At 31.4% G+C, this 25656-nt stretch overlaps 1 protein-coding gene across 4 annotated transcripts; it reads right to left on the minus strand.

Annotated features, from left to right (window-relative positions):
* Nucleotides 1-232: 232 nt before the first annotated feature.
* LOC130448118 (glucoside xylosyltransferase 1) lies at nt 233-25570 on the minus strand. Of its 4 annotated transcripts, none has more exons than XM_056785328.1 (7): nt 25126-25387; nt 24926-25073; nt 24745-24876; nt 16311-16503; nt 11625-11774; nt 6257-6429; nt 233-2855 (listed from the first exon to the last, which is right to left on the minus strand). In XM_056785328.1, the coding sequence occupies exons 1-7, from the start codon at nt 25287-25289 to the stop codon at nt 2706-2708; spliced, it is 1110 nt and encodes a 369-aa protein (XP_056641306.1). In that variant the 5' UTR covers nt 25290-25387; the 3' UTR covers nt 233-2705. The 4 variants fall into 4 exon arrangements, with proteins under 4 accessions (XP_056641306.1, XP_056641309.1, XP_056641307.1 ...); XM_056785331.1 differs by having other exon boundaries at nt 1145-2855; nt 24926-25053; nt 25109-25570; XM_056785329.1 differs by having other exon boundaries at nt 1145-2855; nt 24926-25053; nt 25106-25413.
* Between the last annotated feature and the right edge of the window lie 86 nt (nt 25571-25656).

The following is a 25656-nucleotide window of genomic DNA, read 5'->3' on the forward strand; positions in this document are numbered from 1 at the left end:
TTATTTAGAAAAAGTGATTAATAATTTCTATAACGCTCTGTGAACTTCGCCAATTCCTAGTTGTCACACGGAACGTGTTGACGTTAGTTCAGTTCATAATAAATAAAATGGGATGGAGATTAATGGTTTTCGTATTTGGAGCTTGCCGACGAACTGCACATATATAGACTTACCTTGCAAAGTAAGCATATTTTCTGAATTTTAAGAATGTCAATAGCATAACTACTGATTATCTACATAGACAACCTTAATCCAGTGCTTGCTGATTCTTTCATTGTTTGAAAAATGTATCGGTGTTTTTAACATTTAGCTAATATTTTTTTTCAATGCATAACAAGTTCTAATCGTGTCGATGTCACCGAAGGGAAAAGTAAATGATACATATCATGTTTTTCTATTCACATTATAATAGGATAATAAAAAATCCAATGTCCAAAATACTAAAAAACGATCGCTATTGACCAAAGTATTCGTCATAACGAATATACGTTCCAGTTTTCGTCAAAATTATGTACTCCTCTCTTGTTATATTTATCATATAATATTATTTCTGGCAATACCTGAATTATGATGTATTGAGGAGACTTAAACTACCGACTTAGTTTGCATTGGGATAGAATGGTTGGAGCATTTGTAAATCGATTTAGTAAAATTTTCAGCAGAATTTAACTTACTGTTCATGCCAATTCTATCAGCAAATGAACGAATTCAATCTAGAAGAACCAATTGACAGCAGTGTATTTCTGCAATTGGTTTTGCAAGTCTCAGCACAGTCTGTGTTGGTCCAGCCTTTTTTTTTCAACAGGGAATCAAAACCATTCAAATTTGCACCATACATATTTAAGGGTTGTAAAGAAAATCTGTAAACGCCATCCTTTTTTCTATTTCCTATATTTTTGGAAATATTTTCGTAATTCTTCAGGTACTGTTTGTTTTCATTTTCGTATACAAATTCAATTTTATGGCAGGTGCATATTATTCCATTATTTCTTAGACCCTTACTTACCTTGAAGACCTTTCTTGAACATTTTTGTTGAAATTGGTTTCTATAGAGATAAAAATCTTGACATTTAGCTTTCAATTCATAATCGAGATTGAATAAAATCAATTTTCTGGATGTTAAATTATATAAAATTACCAATAATTTCAAAACATTATTGTATACAAAACTTTAATTCATGTTATCTTATGTCACAAATAGTATTAGTGATTATTAATTTGGTTGAGCTGTCAAACTATCAGATCTTGAATTTAAATGATTAGCTTTCAAAAAAATGAAAATTTTATTAAAAAATAATTATGCCGAACATGATAAATACCAAATTCAAGAGAAAGTCAAACAAATACTTCATTTGTAACCTCCTTACCGTATGTACAAAATAAAATAAATTTAATTATAAAGGTTCAAAAATTCCTTAGAGACAAATACAAGAAAATGAGAATTTTTAGCCATAGTTCAAATACACAAAAATAAGAAAGCTATCATTGAACTAAACAATTAAAGTAAAATTAATTCTATTATTTCTTGACTTTCTACAAACGTTGTCTCCCACTCGATCAATCGCAAACTATCGGAAACAGAAATTGATTGATTGAATGATTACAAAAATCCCAAATCAATAAGAGTTTCCAAAAATTTTGAACTCCAACTCCTCCACTGATTTAAAAAATCAATTGAAAATATCTCTTCCTTTAATCAAAGATATGATAGACAGAATTTCCAGAATCTTCAAACCCTGTAGTATTCGCACAATCTTCAAACTCTAACAGCAACTTCCCATCTAATCAGATCTATCAAGGAAAAAATTCTCAAATAAGAATGGAGTATATTAAATCCCATATTTAGATTGCTTCCAGTTTCTACATAAGCCAAACAAATGGACGTATTTTCGTCAGGACAAAGGAGCACTTATCTGTTATATTTATATTTCTTCTACCTTAGCCCAAAATTGCGTTTATACCGAGAACAATCAATTTCGATAGCTTTCGAGATACAAAAACAACATTCAAAATGTATAAACACAAGTGACGATATCCAGAGAATACCAACAACAAGGAAACATCTTTATCCATCCCTTTCTTATACCCCCTCGCCCTTTCCAATGTTACCAATACCAGTAATAATAACAACATTACCTCCAAAATTTCCCGAAAAGACCAACTCTACCGATGTTTCCCTTCCCAAACGTGCCGAAAAGACAAATCCACCAATAGGACCCTTACGAGGATTAACAAGGTTCAGACGGTTGGCTCAAAACCAGTGATAATGTGGAATCTAAATATGAGTAAATATACAGTCATATTTTACTGATAAAGGGCACGTCATTGCCTATAATTTTTTTGTTGTTACACTTAAACTAACCCTGTATGCGGTTACTATAAATAAAAATAAAAAAGGATGCGAATTAATATGGCTAAGTGAAACCGAAATGATTCTAGCTATACATAATAATATAAGGATGAAACGTTAAACTTACAGGTACAAAAAGCATACATGGCGATAGCAAAAGGTAATTGTCTTCAATGTAGAACATTTTACTAATACAGTGAACGCTTGATAACTAAAACTATGATAAGTTAATAAACTTTCCTGTTTTTTTTTGTTTAGAAAAATTGTTTTTATTTCTTAAAAATGTTTATCAACGTAACTGTAGACTTCTTTTGGTTTTATTTTATCAAGGTTCAACTGTATTTAAGTTGGACGTTCATTTTGCATTAAATTCAAGATCCATATAATTACGGATATTTTTGAGGAATACATCTTTGATGTTACCGCAATTGTTGTTTTGGGCACTTTCTAAGTACACTTCTAAAGGTTGGTAGAAGTCACGGTAGATGTCACCACCCAACTGAAACTAACAGACAAAAAATGTAATTACATTTGATAAATTTTTATTAAGCATACAGAATGGGAAAGACTTTATAAACATTAGAATTTGAGGAGCTTTTTATTCACTTATTCTACATCTAATAACCACTAAAAATATTTTTTTGAAGGTAATCTGTATTCAAGTTATTTTTCTACAAAATAAAATCAATTGATGAAAGGTAATGCAATATTTATTTAATAACATCTTAAACGACTGACCAAAGTCAAGATCTATTTTTATAGTAAATTCACAACTTTTGTTGGTTGCTTTAGGAATTAGATTTTCTATGATGAACTGCACTTTGCGTTCTTATCTGGCCACTTGGTAGACAGCATTATTATGGGTATCAACATCACTCGTTTTTCCGGAAAAATAATGAACTTTGTTATTCCTAATGGATCATCCTTTCGCTTTTCTTAGTACTTAAGAAATACTTATTATTTTCCATCTAATGTTCCCTATACTTAAATGCCATAATTTCGGAGTCATAGCTACATTTGCGTTCTCTCTGCCGAAGTAAGAATAATACATTTATGTGGCTATGACTGCTACAACAACAAATTTGACTTTTCAATATATTATTACATTATTATTGTTGAAGTTTATTGAAAGTCACAATGGATCGTTTATATGAAATTGATATTATAATAATAATTTAATAGACGTGGAGAGTTTGCAGACCTAATGATGGAAAAATGTTACAATCAAAACGATTGTATTAATGGAAACGTAAATCTGCATAATTGTATATACTGGTCACATAACAATCCTCTTACGATGCATGAATCCCTCACCCAATATCCCGAAAAACTGAATGTATGGGCTGGAATAATAGACGATAAAATAATTGCTCCCTTTTTCATTGAGGGTTACTTAAATGGTCCGCGTATTTAGATTTATTGGAAAATAGTATTATAGCCCAGTTAGCTCGGATAGTTCCAAATCCAAATGAATATTTTCAATTACATTTTTAAAAAAACATCATTATTAGAAATTCTCAGACAATAACAATATCCCAAACGATAATATTTGGTTACAACAAGATGGTTCTCCACCTCAATATGCGTATGTGGTGAGGCAACACCTAAATAATGTGTTTCCCAGGAGATGGATTGGAAGGTGTGGTTTTATCGAATGGCACCCGCGATAACCCGACATGAATCCTTTAGACTATTTCCTGTCGGGTCACTTAAAAAACATCGTTTATAAAACAAAACCTGCCAATATTCAGGAATTAAAAGATATGATTCCCACAAAGATAAGAAGAATTGAGCAGTCAGGGACGTTGCAAAATGAATTGCAATGTTTTAAAAATCGGATGGCTTGTTGTAATGAAGTAAACGGACAACATTTTGAATATCTGCTGTAATCGCCTTTATTGTATGTTTTCTAAAATTCGTAATTTTTCTACTTCACAAATGTGGATTTACTTCTAATATGACACAAACATTTAAGGATTTGTCTTCAGTTGTAGGTTTTTTTCACCATGATTTTACTGCACCAGTTTCGTTTTGAGATTTGTATCAACACATGAATTAGTATTTCTTAAGGATTTCTAAAAACACAAAATATATAGGGTGATCCATTTGAAATAAATTCAAGGTTAATTATTTTTCCGAAAAAAGGAGAGATTTGACAACAATATAGATACATTAATGAGTTTCAAATGGGCTACATATAAAGAAAAAACATTTTGAACATCAATTTGTTCTCTTAAAAAAAAAAATATTCCACATACACTGTATTGGATATATTTTATTTCATTTATTGATAGATTTCTAAGATATCCATGTTTATGAATATATTAAAGTATTTATATGTTGACTTGCAGTTGAGTTTTTGATATGCTTACTATGTATAGTTATAAAGAAGATACAAACATTGACTTACATTACACTACATCATTTGTGAGAACGGACTAACGATAAACTTCCTAGCAAGGCAGAGTAATTACCAAGTTGTTAAAAAGAAACAGTACCCAAAAACACCGTAAATCGAAAGTAAACTGACTCAAGCAGGAGACTAGCCTCTTCCACTCATAATAGGCCCGGTAACACAACCATTGGTATAGAAAAAAGAACAAAAGAAAAAAATATTAGAAATGATTACACTTTTCGCTACTTATATTGGAAAAATCTGGTGGGAGAGAGAAGAAGAGAGAAGAGAAGAAAGGAAGGAAATACTCTAAGATAAGGAGGAAAGGTATAAGAAACACTCTGTTACACAAGTAAGGAAATGAGAATATCTAACTTCTAACATAGGCAAGCTAGGAAAATCCACCAGTTATACTACAATAGCGGGAATAATTCAGATAGCAATAAATGTAAGGCACAGCACCAGATTATTCTACCTAATCAAAATTTCATAAAAAAAGTTGGTCTATGAGGTAGCACCTATAGGTTTTCAAAGCATATGCCCTTCACCTTAAAAGTCACCACCATGCTGAAAGGGTATAAGCCGCCATAATTAGACTACTTAAGATCAACATAAAATGGTGTTAATAAATATTGATGAACAGATTAAGAAAAGATTAATAGCTTGTCTAGTAATTTTAAGATTTTCTATAATTATTGTAAATTAACAGAACTAATATATTTATTTCATTCAATCTTCCCATACTGTATGTTTTGTTAAATTAACAGAAATAATAAATTAATTTCATTCAGTCTTCCCATACTCTATGTTTTGTAATGTCTTTGTAAGTTATGTTATTAAAAAATTAAGAAAATAAAGTTTGCTATAAAAATGTTTTTGTTTTTGTAAGAGACAATCCCTTATGATATAACTGATATAATTTATTTTCGTAAGACATAAAGGTGAGTTTTTCTACAATAAAGTTTATAAGTAATAGATAGTTATTAATTCCTAGAATTTATAATTACTTAAGCCTCTTATTTTCAAACAAACATTAGTAACATATTGATATAAGGAGATTTTAATTTTTTTTCATAAATTAAAACTAAAATATTCATCAAAACACATCATTATTATATTCTCAACTCAAAGCATGTTAGCTTATTGGGGAAGGATAGATTGTTTTGGAAATATATGTTGTATAATGTGTTTAATCACATAGTGATTCCCCAATCTACTTATCAGAGGAATCACCTGAAACTTGAAACTATTCGTATGTGGAGCAATAGTGGACTCATATGAATCGAGTTGCCCGCGAGTAAAGGCAGTGGCAAAAGAACCATTCTATGGTAAAACAAATAAAGCATCAATCTGTAATAGACCAAGAACTCCCCTTCATAATTTCAATATAATCTAAATCTGGAGTTTGAAATCATACCTTTTTAATAATAAAATAATATATAGTATACAATGTTTACCAAACATACTCTTTAAGATTAAAATGATTCGAATTATATGAATATTTTTATTACCTCTTCAAAGGACTTGTAAACAGCCTGAAAAATTGGTTGTTTTTCTGAATGAAAAAATCCTCGGGAGCCATGAATTACAGCTACTCCTTCAGTTTCTGCTGGTTTACATACACTCGTATACATACAGTGATCAGGTCGATAGTTGAAACGACATGAATATATGTAGAGTTTATCTGAAAATTATTCAACATCTCTAAGTTATTTCTTACTTGAATTTATCTCAGAAACTAATTCTATGTATATAAGTTACCCTTAAACTCAGTTAACTTTTTGAAGAATCTCAAAATAACCAAAAAAATATCAGTCACATAAAATCATTAATTTTGTGAAGAGTATTCTTTCAACTTTTTAAAAATTATGAATAACCATATGTGCCTCATTTACTTGATGTATCAATAATACTAAATACAAAAGTGATATATTAACTTTCTAAAGGGGTTGCATTGGAAAAATGGAGAGTACAAAAATAAAGCGGCAGATTACAGAAAAATAACAATTCAAAACAAAATGCCAAAATTCATAATCTCTAATAAATATAGTTAAAAATAAAACAGAAACCATAGCATATGAAACTGAAAAGTGAAAAATATATAGTTTGAGAAAACTAAAAAATACTATTTTGAAGTACATCCATCTAAATAGTTAGGAATATTTTTTTTAAATAAGCTCAATAATGAATGAAAAATACTATTATTACTGTGTAAAAAGCGTCGGACGCTCGATGTACGAGAAATATGGAACACGGCCAACGCTGCTTTTAAAGTAATAATAAGATTTTTCATTCATTATTATTTTAAGTTTACTTAAAGAAAATATTTTCAAGTTTTTAGTTTGATGTGCTTTAAAAATGTGTTTTTCAGTTTTTTTAAACGATATTTTTCACTTTTTAGTCTCATATGCTATAAAAGCGTGTTTTTTGGTTTTTTAAAACTATATTTATTTTCCACTTTTTAGTTCGATTTATATTGTCAAAAATAAAATTTCTTTAAGTTCTAGTCATTAGTAAATCTCCAACAGAGGGTGCATGGATGTAAAATTCTTCTCGAAAAACATAATGAAATGAAATTTAAGTTTTAAAATTCCAAAGTAAAACTGATGCAGGTAGTAAAGTAAATTTCCAACAGAGGGCAGACAGTTGTAAAATCTTTTTAAATGTAAAGAGAAAATTTGCAGTGATAATTTCTAAAAAGAATTTGCCAAAAAACAGCGTGAACTGGATTTGAACCCACGACCGGCGAATCCGGAAGTTGACGCTTTAGACCACTCGGCCAAGGTACGCAATTAAAGTGGTGGGATATACTAACAGTAATAAGCCACTTGCTCACTTGGAAAGTTGCAAACAAACAAACAAGCTTAAAAACCCACATACAGGTAAAGCTAATATAAGCGTGTTAAAAATATTACTTATTTACATCTTAATCCAAAACTTTTCTACTCTTGCGGAGTGGAGTCGAGCTGCCATGTATGATTACTTCTATTAACTATCCTCCATTCTTTTTTATCCATTGCTTTCCGTTTTATTTCATTCAATTCAAGCTTTGCAAACTTTTTTGATCTTCCTTTTTGTTTCTTACTTGCTATTCTAGCTTCGTTTAGTCTTAATATTATTTCCTCTAGCCCTATTTTCGTGACATTCCTATACCATTTGAGCTGTGCCTCTACTATTTTAGTATCTATTTTGGCTTTGTGTTGTCGTCCATATTTGTACCTAAAAAAGTAAGTGTGGGAGTGACTATTCTTTTAACAATTTCTGTTTTTATTACTTTCGGCATCTCCTTCACTGTCAGGAAGATATTTTTTCACTTCCAAAGAATCTTCCTGGTGCACCAGTTATCTCCTTTGTTTCATACTCTATTCTTTAATTATTTTTTTAATAACTTTTAATAAAAGCTTTATATATTATATATTCGTTACTTTTGTTTCATAGTTCTTTCGTCTTTAGCGATTAGTACCAAATCATCTGATAGATAATTTCCAATACTTTGCCCTTCCACATTTCAATGTTCCACTGTATAGTGTGTTCCTTCTCTTATATCATTCAAAACAACCGAGGAGAGCAGTATGCCTGAGATAAACCTAACGTTGTCTTAAATATTTTGGAGATTTGGTGTCTTGTTCTTATAGTATAACTTATTTTCTAGTCCTTTGATCCCATTTGTCGTTGTTTATCCAATCCTCTAGTTTTTAGGATAATCTATATGTCGTTTCTAACTATCTTATCGGAGGATTCCTCAAGGTCTATGTAACAAAGTTGCGTATTGAAGGTTTTCTAATTAATATTCTCAGCCTTTTTTCAATTACCCTCACATACAGTTTACCACCTGGGCTTAGTTATGTAATGCCTCTATAATTTTTTCATTTCCTTGTTTTACATACTATAACATGTTTACTTTATTTATACTTGTATTCTGTATTACCCTAAAAAATAATTTACCTTATAGGCATTCATCATTCTTACCATGATTTTTGTTTTTATTCGTTAATCTTCGTTCGTTAATCTTCGTTAATCTTCATTTTTTGTATTCTTTATATTCTTCTAGAGTTGTTGTAGCTATGTCAAAATCTCTTATTTTTGTTTTTTTTTCTTCATTGCTTCTTTCACTCTTTAGGTCAACCAATCTGTTCTTTTATGTGTCTTTTATGTTCCTTTCTTTCTTTCTTGATATCTGTTATGGTTATTGAATGGTTATTTGGCTGTCATGCATTCTGCCTCTATGCTGCAAATGGTCTCTACAATCGTTGTTAGTCTGGTAAGTTTCATATCTACTTTTAGGTTCTCTTTTGTAAAATCTTCTAGCTCTTCTTCAAGTGTGTTGTCTCCATTGGATTGCATCAATATTCACTTGACAACTAATTTATTCTGATTACATTCACAATTATCTAAACTATAATTTATTTCTTCCACTTCCTTCTCTGGTTTTTTTCTTCTTCTTCACTTCTTCGTTTTCCTCATCAGTTCTATCATAATATCAACCAATATTGACTCATTTTCTTTTTCCAGGAACCGTTTAATTCATTTGCTCTTTCTACAAAAATCTTCGAATTCTCTGCCTCTTTTCCTAAATTCATATTCCTCATCTCTTGATAATTGATGAACCCTGTATATTCTTGTTCTAAATTAAAACCTATTTACACTGAATGCTGTGACGCATTTCGCTTTCACATATCAGTCACTTTTATTATATATTATCCGAATTTCAAATAATTATAAAGTTTATTATTTAATTTATACCTAGTAAATTGGATTAGATTTAAATAAATTGGCCTGTCGTTTTTGTGATAATTATCGATAGATCAGTTTTTTATCGCCAAGCGTTCTCTTGAACCCGTTCTCCTTGAAAGCCGAAAATCATCTCTAAATAGAGTATGGGGCTTCAAATATTTTGAGTAATTTTAAAAATATATTCTAAAAGAATTACTGTGAGAAAACATTAACTGTTTAATTATTATGAGATATAATACTATTTTATTCTTCTAAATGTTTAAAATTAGTTTTTTTAATAAGAGGCAATGACGTGAAGAAAAACAGGCAATGATGCCTATACACAGCAGGAAGAAAAAGAAAAATAAAACAAAAGAAATTATAGAAATTAATACTGTTTGATATATCTTAAGTTTAAAAATATCAATAAGAGAGAGAAACGGAATTCGCAAAATAATTATGACACTATCAATATAATTAATTTATAGCTGGATTGAAATAATTGATTGAAATAAATAATAACTCGGTTCCAAGGATTTTCATGCAGTCTCTCATGCAGTTATATTTTTGTAACACACTGATGATTTCTTAATCTATTTACTAAGTACAGAGAAGTCTGCCCTATATATCTTTTTACTTTTCAAACCTTTGTATATGTTTTCCTTATAAATAGCACTAGGCCCTCATGTATAATATCACTTCTTCCGCATTATTACATTATACGAGGATGTATTGATATCTAGTTAGCCTAGACCAGTACCATGCATAAACAAAATATTGCGTTACCATTGCAACGAACAATAACTTATTAGAAATGTCAGTGTAAAGTTTGACGTCAAAAAAGTAAACCAGAGTTACGCAATAAATTAAAAGAAAAAAGATGCCCACCGAAATTGTGAAAAACGAAAAATTGGAGTATCGAGCCATCATCAAGTACCTGTATTTAAAAGGGTTAAGAGGTAAGCAGATTTACGAAGATATGTTTAATACCCTTGATGATCAATGTCCTTCGTATGCAACCGTAAAAAATTGGACTGCTAGCTTCAAAAGAAGTAAATTTTTCATTGAAGATGATGACCGATCATCGGGAAGGCCAGTTTCTGTGTCAGTCCCCGAAAATATCGATGCAGTTCATGACATGATTTTAGCAGACCGTCGAATTAGGCTAAAACGAATATATGAAGCATTGGATACTTCTTACGAATGCGTTCATCATATAGTTCACGTCAATTTAGACATGAGAAAAATCGCTGCAAAATGGATCCCCAATTTTTGGAATGTTGACCAATAGCGAGAAAGGGTAGAAGCATCGCGTTCGATCTGTGCTTGATTTGAAAACTATGTAAATTTCTTAAACCTAATTGTTACTATGGATGAGACTTGGGTACATTTCTACGATCCAGAAACAAAGTAACAATCGATGGAATGGCGACACTCTGGTTCTCCAAGACCTAAGAAGTGTCCAAAAATCTGCTAGAAAAGTTCCTGCTCCAGTTTTTTGGGATTACCAAGGAGTAATCATGATTGATCTTTTGGATAAAGGTAGAACAATAACTGAAGATTACTATTCGACATTACTGACCACTCTACGGGAAAAAATTAAAGAGCAAAGACGCGGAAAGCTATCCAAAGGTGTTTTGTTTTTGCAGGACAACGCCCTTGCACACAAATCTTATGTTGCCATGCAAAAAATTCGTGATTTGGGGTTTGAATTACTAGAAACCCCCCCCTTATCCGCCAGATTTGGCTCCGTCCGACTATCATCTCTTTCCTCAACTGAAAAAAAAAAGCTTAAAAGGTCGTAAATGTTCCAACGAGGAGGTAATAAAAGCTGTGGAGGTCCGGTTTCCAGAGCAGGAAGAAACATTTTTTTTGAATGTTTCTGACATTCTTTTCTGAAAATGTTCGGGCAACTCCATCGGTGGGGGGTCTTAAAGTTTAATTTAATAGAACGAAATATCCCCTGTAATGAAGATTGCAAATGTACCCCCTTGCTCATGTAGTTTCAAAAGTTTCACTCTATTGTGATTGATTCAATTTGCATTAAAGTATATATTCAGAGATAAGTCTGACTTTTAATTTGTGTATTTGGCTATTTTATTGTTCATTAATTTCAGATTCAAATTAAATTTAATATTAATCATAAAAATAATGGGATGAACTAACCTGGATGATAATGAAAAATTATATTAATAATATCTTGATCTCCCCATGTAATTTTATGTTTGTATTTTTTGTAAATAGGAACAACATACTCCTTCCATTGGAAAGCTCTCATTCTAGTGAGATTCATCAACATCACACCAGAATTTACTCCTAAAAATAAAAAAATTAAATTCATTTATGCATCTACTGGAGAGTAGAAGAAGTTATAAAAGCTAAATTTGTACATCTCTCTAATTTAGTATGTTTTAATTTTTATAAAAAGTTGTAATAAATAACTTATATAACAGTAAATTACCTCCCTCTTAGAAATATCACATAACAGGACACAATCTGACAGAAAATGTTCATATTCATTTATCTTCAGGTGATTCTTGAATTATGTTAATACCAAATGAGTACAATACAGATATTCTACAGAAATACCAGGTGCAATAAAAAAGCACGGTGAATGAATATTGATAGCTGCAATTAGCCTCATGTATTAAGACAATGTGTGACAATTTTGAATCCATTGTAACTGGTCAGACTGCTACTATAGCCGCTTTAGCAGTTTTTGTCGAGACAAATCTTGAACAACTCGGCAACATTGAGTTTTGTTTGTGTTGAATAAAATCCCAAAAGAAGCTCACGGAATGTTAAAACAATAAAATAGTAACTTCGAAAAGTGGTTTAAAATTGGAAATGAATCAGTGAAGGACGAGAGAATGTTCGGACGTCTTTCAACCCCAAAACGACATGAAAATGTGCAAAAAGTGGACAAACTTTTGTCTGAGTTCGAAGGCAAAGACATGGCAGATGAAAGCCATTCTGAGAGAAGTTTTCCAGAATATATGCAATGTTGAGGTAAGTGCATTGCAAGCAAAGAGTAGTAATTAGAAAAGAGAATACTCCAAATTTGATTTTAATAAAATAATCCAAACTGCTACATCAAACACGAAAAAAACAAAGATGTCCCACTCGAAATAAAGAGACTAATAGCAGAAAAGAGACAGACTCGGGCAAGATGGCAAAGCAGCCACATTCCTGCGGACAAAAATAACTTCAATCGATCAGAAATTGAAGAAGAAACTTATATAAATAGTGGATGCATATGTGTCTAAATTAACAAGAACAGAAAAAAGCTCAAGATAACAGCCCCACGTGTACGAAAAACAGCGGGCTAGAAGCGACAAAGAAAAAACAGATTTATTTGCAAATCATCTGACTACGATCTTCCAACCACTAAGTCACGAAATAGACCAAGAAGTAGAGCAATGCAATGACTCCAAAAGAAGTACGTAATGAAATAAAATTACTAAGCCCGAAAAAAATACCGGGCTCGGACCAAATAACCGCCAAAATTCTGAAAGAATTGCCACAAAAAGGGCCTGGTTTACCAATCAATATGATTGGTAAACCAGACAAAGACCCAAACAACGTGTCATCTTACAGTCCAATAAGCCTTCTACCTACAATATCCAAACTCCTTGAAAAATTACTCCTACATAGAATAACTGAAAACTTACCTCCACAGGAATGAATCTCCTGCCATTTATTTAGATTCCAACAAAAACATTCAACAGTGCAACAAGTGCACCGACTCATGCTGAAGGTAAACAAAGCCCTGGAAAACAAAGAATACTGCTCTGCTGTTTTCCTCCATATTGGATAGGCTTTTGACAGTGTGGCATCAAGGGCTGTTATACAAACTTAAAAGAACACTTCCCATAAACTACTACCCACTTTTGAAATCTTATTTAACCAACAAAAGTTTATGAGGAAAAGTCCGAAAATTTTACTATAGCAGCAGAGGTGCCGCAGGGTAACAAACTAGGCCTGCTATTTTACATACTGTATACATCAGAAACACAGTATACAAAAGAAACTTTGGTGACACAGTCATCCTCTCTACTGATCAAGAACCACAAACAACAGCAACAAATATCCAGGCTCATCTTAACCAATTACAAGAGTGGCTACAAAAATGAGAGGATTAAAGTTAATGACACCAAATCAATAAATGCAACATTCACGCTACATGACTTCCAGTCAAGTTAAACAATGCAGAAATACCATAAGCAGATAGTGCTAAATACTTAGGAATCTACCTAGACAAAAAACTTAACTGGAACCATCACACAAATTAAGAAAACAACTTGATATAAAAGCAAGGTTGATACATTGGTTGATAGGGACAACATCCAAAGTCTCACTTGAAAACAAAGTCCTTATCTACAAATCTGTCATCAAGCCTATATGGACATATGGAATAGAGCTGTGAGGTTGCGCTTCCAAATCTAATATAAATATCATTCAGATATCCCAATCTAAAATACTCTGTCAACTAGATATAGTACCTGTTCATCGTCTATTCGTACATGTTGCTTATTTGTGAAATTTACATGTACCGATTTTTTGTTCTTTACGCTTAATTGATGTCTGTAGGTTGATTACTGCTTCTTATGAATCGCCTACGGTCAAAATAGCTGTGTCGTTCGCAAACGTGGCAACAGTATAGTTTTCGAATTGAGGGATGTCATTAGTGTATAAGAGGTAAAGAACCGGCTCAAGAACACTACCTTGTGCTATACCCGCGTTGATTTCCTTTAAGTCTGAGTAAGCATTTTCTTGCTTGATTCGGAATGAGCGTTCTTTTATATAGGTCTCTAACAGTTTTGCAGATTGGTTTACTCAGTTTATTTTTGAGTCAAAATTTGTCAAACGCCTGAGCAACATCTAAGAAAACAGAGGAGCAGATTTTTTCTTTCTTAGTGATTTTTCTATAACATCCGTTATCCTGTGTACTTGGTCTACGGTGGAGTGGTTTGCCCGAACTGATGTGAAGGTATTAGTTTTCTTTCTCCAAATATAGGGCTTAATCTTTCTAATAGTATTTTCTCGAATAGCTTTGATATCACTGATAATAATGATATTGGTCTGTATGAGATACTACGTTTGGTGGTTTTCCTGGTTTGGGAATCATTATGACTTCAGCTACTTTCCACAAGATAGGTACATACTCATGGAGGAAAGGTTGCGTTTATAATATGCGTTAATTTGATTATAGCTTTCTTTAGTAAATGTTAGTATTTCCCCTGTGATTAATTCAAAGCCAGGAGCTTTCTTCGAGTAGATATTTACTTTAATCATTGTGGATACTTTCATGGAGTAGTATAAGTTATTTTCAAACTGTCTTGATTTTGTATTAATTGTTTAAGTCATTCTTCTCCTTCAGTAGCTGTAAAAGTGTGTGCTAAATGTTCTGCAAATGTATTTACTTTTTGTTGATTGTTTCTGGCCCAGCTACCATCTTGGTTTTTGATTGGAGGATTTTGTGATTGGTCTCTTTAATCGTTTGGTCGCCTTCCATAGTGAGTCTTGTTTTCGATATTTTGGATTTTCCTTTTCAGTTGTTGAGTAGCATTATTCAGTCCCGTTTTGTCTTCTGGAGCTCTGGTTTGATGCCACCTGCATCTCAGTTTGCGCTTTTCACATATTTCGTTTGCGATCAGGTTGAGGATACCATCCCATGCGTGGGATATGAACTCAGACCATTTTCCTCTATTCTCCTCACGCTTAGTGACTCTATGATTTAATAACAAAGCCCTCCATACTTAGTCAACAGACAAACAGATTGGCAGAATTTCCAAGCTATATTAGAAGAACAAATAAATCTCTCAGTAAGTCTCAAAAACTAAGAAGAGTTAGACAAGTTGCATGGGATAGTATTAAAATAACAACATATTTCAATAGCATAATGGAATATGTAGCTCAATATTGATCATTTATAATGATCATTTTCTAAATGGAGATAGAGTCGATATCTGAAGTCAAATAATCAATAATAATTCTGGGCTTCTCTGGATTAAACACTTTGAAAGTAGTACGATAAAGGCTCTGACTCTGACCCTAAAACACTATGTCATATATGGAACGGGTCTGACATACCAAAATAAATCAGATGTAAACCGTCGATAATATATCGCAGGATATTTAAGGAAAGTACAAGTGACGTGAAAATTAAGAGAGCTTACTACTATTATAACAATAAAGGGGATCTATTTAAGGAAAATACAATCAAATTTAGAATTAAGAATGACTGGCAATTCTTCAAGGACTAGATCAATCCAAAAAGTTTGGAAATTGTGAGATCTGGCAAATATCTACATCTTAGTACTACAATGCTACATCTTTTCTCTAACTTTTTTCTAGGATATGAGCGCCTCAGTAGTACCTAATGGGCCTGAGTCTAGTAGAAATTGCCAAATACAGGTTCTGTTAGGAAAAGAAAGAAACTTCATATTACCTAGTTACATTATATTTGCCATCACAAGCTAATGCAGTAAATGCCTTTGGACAAGAGCATGTAGGAATGAAGATACTTCCTCATTGAAGCCATCCCAGATTTTATTAGAGCTCTGGAAATGGAAATGATGAAAGCAGCCATGATGGGGGAGGGCATAAAATAGACATTAGATATTAAGGTGTAATGTTACCCCCAAGGTATAATATAACTCTAAACTATAAAAATTAAGCTCATGTGTTCAGAAATATGTAAGCTCATTGGTCATAGTACTAAGTAGAAACTACATATGTTTTAACAGTCAGCTAATAATAATGTTGAAATAATACTATGGTTTCACACAAGTGGAATTAATACACTACAATAGTTGAACAATCATAGATTATTACTACTTATTACCTTACCTAATTTTCCATAATAAGGATGCTTTGCAAATCTATTGTACCAACCAACATTTGGATCTTCATGTTCAGGAGCTAGTGCCGCCATTTGACTAGAGTTGAATCTATGAAAATGTCCCCAAACAGCTTCTACTGGTGTTAAAAATAATGTATCTGTATCCATGTATAAAATAGAGTCTACATTTTCCAATAAGTTCTGGAATATTATGCAATGAAATACTTTTAAAATATAGTAGCAGTAGAGAAATTATAGTTAAAATTCTTAGATCAGGAATAAAACATAGTATAATTTGTGGGGAAATAAAAAATATACAATTAACATTATTAGCATAACATTTTACTTTATTTATTAATTTTATGAACAAAAATCTATCTTTTTAATGGTAGTTTTTTGTCCTAAATAAACCATATTATATATATATATATATATATATATATATATATATATATATATATATATATATATATATAATAATAATTTTTTAAAGACCGATAAAAATTTATCTTTATCGAAATATGGTATGGACACTGACAATTACTTATATTGATCAATAGATCACCGTCATCATGAATATCAAAATAAGAATAAAATCAAACTGGAACGTTTTTCTAATAAGAAAAATTAATTTTTCCTTAGTCTTTACATCTGAATTATATAGCAGTAATCAATAAAATTATTGGTATTTTTATTATAATTTACAAAATAGAGCTATAAATTTTACTTGAATTATTCAGGTCTTTTTTATCATTTAAAGCTTTTTCTTTCTTATGAATTTAAACCACTTAATTCTTTTTCGTGTCTTTATGTCTAAGAAATCAGAAATTGAAGAAACTTCCTTCCTAGGTGTTTTCTTAACGAAGTAAGTCATAGCAAAAGATTAATGAGTAAGGTTCTACATTAATTGTGCATGTTGGAATTAAAATTAGGTTGAAAATTCTTGAATACGTAGAAATATTTAATTATGTATAGTTGAAATTGATGTAATCATCAATAAATGCAAATATTTTCACAAAATACCATGTGATGTCAATTATTAAAACTCAAGATATACATGTGTAATATTCGCCGATCTATTTCTAGCGCGGGATGACGAGCAAATGACCGGCCAGAAATGTATTACTTGACAATAGACCATCTATTGTGTGAATTTTAACTAATTTAAGTCAATTATTCGTGTGCGCCTAAACAAGATCGGTTATTTTCATAGCCGACACGGGGTAACTCACTAGTCGTGTTGGAAGTAAAAACCAACCGAAGGGATTCTACAATGGTCTGATAGCATGATAGCATTATCTGCTATTGTGCACGAGAATATCATGAGAACACCATTCATTACTGATCCATTTAGACCTAATAAAATCGACTCTTAACAAGCTAATAATATATGTATTAGCCCGTAAAACTTAAATCTGGTTCAGAGTTCAAAGGTTTTGAGGGAAAGGGTAGGTTGGGGGAACGCTCCTAGTACCCTCATTAGTCGATCAAATGATCGGTTGATCAGTGCAGGAATGTAGTCCTACTTGGTCTATAAAACCTGAGTTAGAGATTTTACATTATGTTAAACTTATTGATGTTGTATTATTGGGGTTCAGTCATTTGAATCTAATGAAAGTAGAAAGGGATCAATCTCACTGAGATTGTTTGTTTTTTGTTTATACAATTTTGTGATTGGGCGATGTAGGTGTAGGACATTTCTAGAAAGGTTCTTTTTTTAAGATGTGGTTCAGTTTCTAAAACGATTGCAGCATTGAAATCCATCTAATGGTTGGTCGAATTAACGTGTTCGGCCAGAGCACATCTTTCAGGATGTAATCTGCAGTCGCTTTTAGAGGAGATGATTCTGACAAGAATCTAAGGGTTTGACCGTTTTTCGTTTATTAGATTCCGTTCCAAGAATTTTTGAATTTTTATAATTGGATTTATGTATTTTTGATATTTTGTGGTTTGTTAATACAGTTTTATTTCTTTTATCATATTGATGACCTTGAGTCTTGATAATATTACTTCTTTTGTTTTTTGGTGTTTTAGATTTTAGTTAAGTGAAATATTTGGATAATGTATTATGTCCTTTATGACTTACGAGTATACTAATATTATATTTATTGAAATAATGCGATAGTTGTTGAAAAAGTTCTTGTACATATGGTAAGGAGAAATGTGACCTTGTTGAAACTAAATCTAGCTGATCTAGAACGTGAGGTCGATAAACATCCTCTGAATCCAAGTTGGAAGACGATGTGGCGACAGATGAATGGCAGCAGGGTGATTGCTGTCTCTAACGATTTTCCGGGTACACCGGGTCGCCCCCCACTGTATCCAGACCTTACTCCGGCATGCGGAGTTCTGCTGGAATGGACCAAAATTTCCCTAGCTACTCGTGGGAACAACAATGGAGACAGAAAAAGGAAAAAACATCGGGAACACATAGACACATAGATCATAAAATGTATTGAAGTAAATGGTGGGCATTTTGAGCATTTGCTTTGAAGTTTTTTATTTTTGTTTACAAATGTGTTATTGTTACATATTTAAGGAATAATAAAATTTTTTTGTGAAAGAATTAAAATTTATTGAACTTTTTAGAAGCAAATAACTCGATAACCGATTGAGTTACATGAATCAAAGAAGAGTAAATTTTTTTTTGTAGAATTTAACGCTTTTTAATATTTTTTTATTATTTCAGTTGGAAGTTAGCCCAAAAAAAGTTTATTTTGATTTCATTAACACAAACAAGTGTAACTAGCACCCTCTATTAGCAATGTTAATTTAGAGTGCAAATTATAATTCCTCATGCCAAAAAACGTAAAATAGCCAATTTTCAAAGAGAAATTGTGAAAACATAAAAAATTATTTATTTATAATATAACCAGAGTTATATAAATAAATTAAAAGAAAGAAGATGTCCACCGAAATTGTGAAAATTGAAAAATTGGAGTATCGAGCCATCATTAAGTACCTGTATTTAAGAGGGTTAAGAGGTAAGCAGATTTACGAAGATGTGCTAATTTAACCTTCATTTTTTCGAAAGAATTCGGATTGATGTGCTTATCAATCAGTTTCAATAAGGCCTTTCCTGTTCTGCTCCTCCTTTTATCAAGATTATAAACTATTCGAATGTCAGAAAAACATATGAACTGCCCATTAAATATGAAACTATTGTGCAAAAAATTGTTTCTAACGCATTTCAACAGATTGAGAGCATCAAAAAAAGCATAATATTTTTTCTCATTATGAAAAAAATTCTGATTGATAGTTGATAAATCACATACTATGCCTATAGTGTCTAGTTTTATCTCACAAGTTTTTCCAATGCCTTGGTAATTAGGCTTTCTTCCAAACTCGCCCAGATATTCGAAACCCTCAATTAAATCTGTTTTCATATTGTACTCAAGATTCCTCTTAATAGACATTTCGTCGAACATCAGAATACATTTCTTCTCGTAAGGCAGCATCGTAACCGCCTTTAAAGTAACGTGCATAAAAATTTTTTTATTGAATTCAGGTTTGCAACGGAAATTGGCAACCCATGATTTCACTGTTGATATTGCTGGCAAAATGAACCCTTTTTGTCGCAAATATCTGTATGTCTTAGGTCCTTTATAAAATAATGACAGGGCAGTTTTCTTTTCAGATAGTAACCATGGGGATTTCATCTTATGTCGTAATTGCATATTCATAAGAGATTCTGTAAAATTCGTGAGAGTTCCTCGTGGGATAAAATTATATCATCGACATACGTTTTAATGAAGAATAAGTTGAAGGGTAAAATAGATATTACAAAGTCCAAGATATAATACATTACATAATCTGCTAATATAGGGGATATTGAAGACCCCATCTAACCTAACCAAAAATTTGTTAGTAATTTTTATTATTATAAGAGAAATATGTATTGTAAAAATGAATGTTATTAATTCTAATAGAGTTTCTTTATTAAGTTTGCAATTTCTACGTATATCGTTCCATTTATGTTGTAGAGCTGTAAGGCATATATTTAAGTGTACATTACTAAATAGGGATATTACATCCAATCCATACATAATTCGGTGGTAATATCATATTATTAAATTTTTTATTATTTTAAACAAGTCTTATATATATATATATATATATATATATATATATATATATATATATATATATATAATAATCATAAGATTTAGTCAAAATTTTAGTTAACTAATTAGTAAGGGGTTCGATGGGAGTGTTAATTGATGCTACAATAGGACTAGCTGATAGTGTAGGTTTATGAATTTTTGGTAAACAGTAGAATTTAGCAGGAATACTGTTATAGTTTGTTAATTTCTTCTGGGTTTCTTGGTCAATTTGTTTTTTGTTAAAAACTTTTTTTATTAATTTGTTACAATTATTAGTTGTTTTCAGAATTGGATCATTATTAAGTTCTTTGTATGATGTATTACTGTAGATAAGTTCTTTGGATAAATCTAAATACTGTTGTTTCTCCATAATGACTGTGACATTACCTTTGTCAGATGGAATGACTATTAAATTTGGATTTTTAGAAAATTTTTGGTTTTATATAATAAATCTCTAAAAACAGAAGATTGTTTCGATTCATGAATGTGGTTAATTAAAATGTTGGTTGCTTTCGCTATAACGACATTTCTTTCTTGTTCATTTTGTATGAAAGAGGATATGTAATCAATATTGGCTAACATAGTTTTGATTGAAATATCTTTAGTAATTATAGGTTCAATACTGAATTTAGGTCCTAACGATAGAAACTGTAAAATATCATTAGGTATATCTGTTTTTGAAATATTTTCAATCCAGTTATCTTATGTTTTAAGAACTGAATTGATTTTTTGTTAATAAGATTATTAAGTTTATTCTTTTGTTTGTTTCTAATTTTATGAAATAATTTATTATAAAAACTTGTCCGCTCGAAAAAATTTCAAAAGTGAATTCATTTGTTGTATCAATTATTTGGTTTTTAAATTGTGAGAGATCATTTTCAAACTTGAAACAGGAAGGACACAATATGAATTATGAATCTGCCAAATTTTTGATACATATATTGCCCAAAATGATCAATGCATTAATAAGAAAACTGATTTAAATAACCTTAGTGTAATTTATGCATATCTTTTCGATTTCGAAAAAACAAATTCTATGAAAATTCAACGCCATTAACAACCAACTAACCTACCTAACCTATAAATTTCAACTTCACTTATAACGACCTAACCTATTGAAATTTAATGTTATCCATAAATTTACCAATCAATATTACACATCATTCACTAAAACTTATCCTTATCTAACCTATAAAAATTATTAAAAATTCCTATAGTAACCAGAATAAATATTTCAAATAATCAATATTTCTATCAAAGTCAACTTGAATATTGAATTCCATGAGAAAAATTTTTACAATATTTCAATATTTAATAATATCAAAATCACTGGAAATCTTAATTATTGTAAGTAAAATTTTAATATTGCTATACATTTATACATATTTCTTATATTGTATATATTGTAATTGACCATAATTTCAGTCCCAGGCGATGAATACATAAGTATTTTTCTTATATATATATATATATATATATATATGAATTGTAAAGAAGTCTTTGCCAGCTATATTATGAATAGTTTTTTATTGGGAACGTGGCAAGGAAACACCAAAGTGGACTAACTTCAATGTATATTCCTAGCTTTCGAATACTTGTATTCATCGTCTGGGAAATAATTAAGATATTCGGTGGTTTTGAATCGATTCAAATTTATTCGGCTTTCACACTCACACAATATCATGTAAAGCTCTCCTATGTTCAACGAGGCTTTGCCCACAAAGTGACACAACACTAATTTCACTGTTTGCACCATTCTCTCTAAGAAACAACCACCAAGAAGCAGAGGAGATTGAATTTCTAAGAAATTTCAACTGTGCAAAATGTAATAATTTTATCCCTATCAATAAAGTTGAAGACATTCTCGGCGTCACAAAAGCAAATACCAATGTTACTTTACATTACCTTTAGGCAACCTCTTCTGCAGTCCATACCAGTCATCATAGAGTCAACGGTCGGGCATAATCTACATCACAGACCTCGAAAACAGAACCATCAGACACTCTAGAATGCGGCAGAGGAGGAGATTCTGTATCAAACTTTTTCAGCAATGACGGCGACAAGTGATGCAGTTCCGCACAACTCATTGAAACATTTTTGGCAACCCAAAAATATTCTGGCACTTGGGTGCATAGTGCCTGTGATCCAACGTTAATGACGATGGTTGTGGAGGAGTCGTGAATGACTCAAAAATATCTCTTTCAGCAATTTTATCTCTCAGAGAATCAAAATTCCCTTCTTATGCCAACTTCAGTATAAAATTTTCAGCAGCAGAGAGCTCTGCAACCCAGAGACAACCATACTCACAATCCACTCGAATTTGGAGAAATCTACTTCCAACTAGATGAGAAATTGACGGTTTTACGACGCTCTTTAGCGCGATTTCTTTTACATATGTGCAATGGGACTAGGGTCAGTCTGTTTCAGCCTCGTGTAGCCATGTTATAACGTTTGAAAGAATATGCTGGGATGAGTTGCTCAGAACATGATGCCAGATTATACAAGAACCAAGTCCTGATTTCACAAACCGATGCCATACGAAAACACTCCACTTTTCTTAGCGCTGTATCCTCGCAAGCGCTGTAATCGAATCAGACAAACCAAACACGAGAGCATCCTTTCAATCAAGAGCATCTCGCACTGACTTCATCAATCGAACACCAATCACAACTCCCAGTCAACTCGAATCGAGGCATTGTTGGATGATGATGGCATATGACGTAAGCCTTACCACTTGCATCTAAAAATAAATGCAAGAAAAAGTTGTGAAATTCACCCAAACTTCGATTTACAGCCACTTATTGCAAAAAAAAGGTTTTGAGAACTGCAGTAAAGACATTTATTGTTTCATTATAAAAAATGGAAAACACACTTATTTTCAAAATTGAACAATCAAACACTACTTTAACCTCTCCATTATCTAGGAAGCAAGCAGGGCAGAATTTAAGAGTCCTTACCAAGTGAGGAGCAAGTTTTTCCAGTGCTTGTTGAAGTAGACATGGATATATGTAGTCTCTACATGGTGTTGTAGGGAGGAAAGGACAGTGCATGTCACTAAAATCTATTTCATTATGGTCACGTTGTAATCCGTATGAATCTGGCTCCAACAAGTGATCTGTATTTAAGTTGAACCCAGAAAGAATGTTTGAAGCATGACTTCCAGGATTACCTTCTCATTTTTTGTATAGTCGCCATCAGGAAGGTATATTGGACCTACTTTATTGTACTTGTACTGAAAGTTTAATGAAAGCACTGCATACTTTCTTTGTATTTCTTGGAAGATCTGCCTATTTAAACCTGGCGGTTATTTCTTCATATTATTGTGACTTGTGCACCTTATACTGTGAAGGTTTTCATTGAAACAATTTCTAAGAAGACATTTTTATTTCCTTGCGGCAAATAAGAGATTTCCAAGAAATTGAAGATTGTGGCAAGTGAAAAAATATATAGAAGGTGTCTCTAACAGCCTGACCGAGTCAGTAAACAATTTGATATCATATTGAAGACATTGGGATAGCAAAAAGTAATCCAAATAGTGTATTCAACTAAATTAGTGTGTTAAATATTGGTCACCACTTGACCAGATAAGTGTTAGTGACTAGTTTAGTGTATTTAGTGTTAAGAGTATAAATACATTATGTAAGCAAAACCATGTGTATAAATTCACCCCACCATTCACAAACTGTTATATATTATTATATATTTGCAGTTTCTGCGAAGCTAACAATTCTTTTGTTCTTTATCTCCTTACAAATAAAGCAAAACCAGCAGGTACTTTTCTTTTCTAGACTTGTTGTCAGAAACAAATACATCATAATGGTAATAGATTAGTAATTAATAAGCTGATACAGTTTCAGAGATGTTGGTAAAAAGTTCTTGTGTAACATTGTAGATCCATATAGATCGAAGACAAATGTTTGAACTAAATCTAGATTTCAGTTACAAAACCCCAAAACATAACCTCGCTTATATACTGCTAAAAAATTAAAGTTCAGGATGGAACAAATCCAAAGCAACATGTGGATCACATCCACATCACAAGCTATAGACTACAAAGGTAATAAGATTCAGTGAGAATATATTGATAGTAGAGTATATAGTATAACTCAAAATTGACACCAGAATACATTCCTCAAATTTAATAAACTTGAGAATTTACAAAAAAATTAATGGTACTATCTACTGAATCACAATGTCTAGAAGAAAACAATGAATCTTGATAAGACCAAGAAATTGCTTTAGTTTTAAGAAGATATTTGTGCATGTTTTTTAATAGGTTAAAATCAAATCTACTCACTGTAAACAACACTGTCAACAGCAATTCAATACATTTACTTACTGGTAAAAATAAACGTTGTGCAGCACAGGGTTTGAATAATTTTTTCCACTCTAAAGGATTATCTGATGGAAATGTTAATGACAACACTTTAAATGTAAATGCATTGTTCATAAATGCATTCCACTCACCCAACTAAAAAAACATCTTGTTCATTAAAATAAGCTCTATAAAATAAACTTACTTTCTCATTGAAACTATCAATTAATCTCTCTTCTGCAACTATTACAAAGTTCAATTTCTCTTTACTGAACATTAGAGCAGATTTAAGCATGTTCAATGTTTCAAACAATCTGTCTCCACAAGCAACTACTGCAACAACAATATCAGTCCTAAAAAAGGAAATGTTTAAAATACTGCTTACTACTTTTAATTGAAACCGACTGTTTAAAATAGATTCTTTCTGTTGTTACTTCATCTTCCTCTAATTCTTCAAAGTCATCTTCTAAATTATCAGTTGTAATAATTAATCGTATACTATACAAATAAAAGATAACTAATGCAATGGAAAGTAAGACTCCTAATTGCAATATAGTATACAGTCTCATTTTTAACTGATTTTTTCATAGAATCATTCACATTTTGAAGATTATAAAAACATTAGCAATTATAGCAACATAACCTATCAATTGAACTTCTTCCTTTTATTCGAAGATCCCACCATTTACCCACATGTCTTACATGTGTGTAAGATTGTGGTTTAAACCACTTTTACAAATAGACCTATGTAACTATTCTGCCATATACCGCAAAGTTTTTCTATTTCGATGACTTTCTTCAGATAACTATTATTTTTGAATTAATATTTTAGTTTCCATTCATTTTTATTGTCTCACGGTCGGTGACGTATTATAAAGTCGAGGTCCAAATGAATAGTAAAAAATAGAGGATTTCTGTAAGTGATATAATACAAAA

Source organism: Diorhabda sublineata, chromosome 8 (genome assembly GCF_026230105.1).
Source record: "Diorhabda sublineata isolate icDioSubl1.1 chromosome 8, icDioSubl1.1, whole genome shotgun sequence".
NCBI classification, from domain to species: Eukaryota; Metazoa; Arthropoda; class Insecta; order Coleoptera; family Chrysomelidae; genus Diorhabda; species Diorhabda sublineata.

Coding starts and splice junctions, on each gene's coding strand:
- LOC130448118 (XM_056785328.1), bottom strand. CDS start 25,289: ATGAGACTGTATACTATATTGCAATTAGGAGTCTTACTTTCCATTGCA. Junction 25,074..25,125: donor GAAAGAATCTATTTTAAACA/GTCGGTTTCAAT, acceptor TTCCTTTTTTAG/GACTGATATTGTTGTTGCAG. Junction 2,856..6,256: donor TTTACAAGTCCTTTGAAGAG/GTAATAAAAATA, acceptor TTTGTCTGTTAG/TTTCAGTTGGGTGGTGACAT.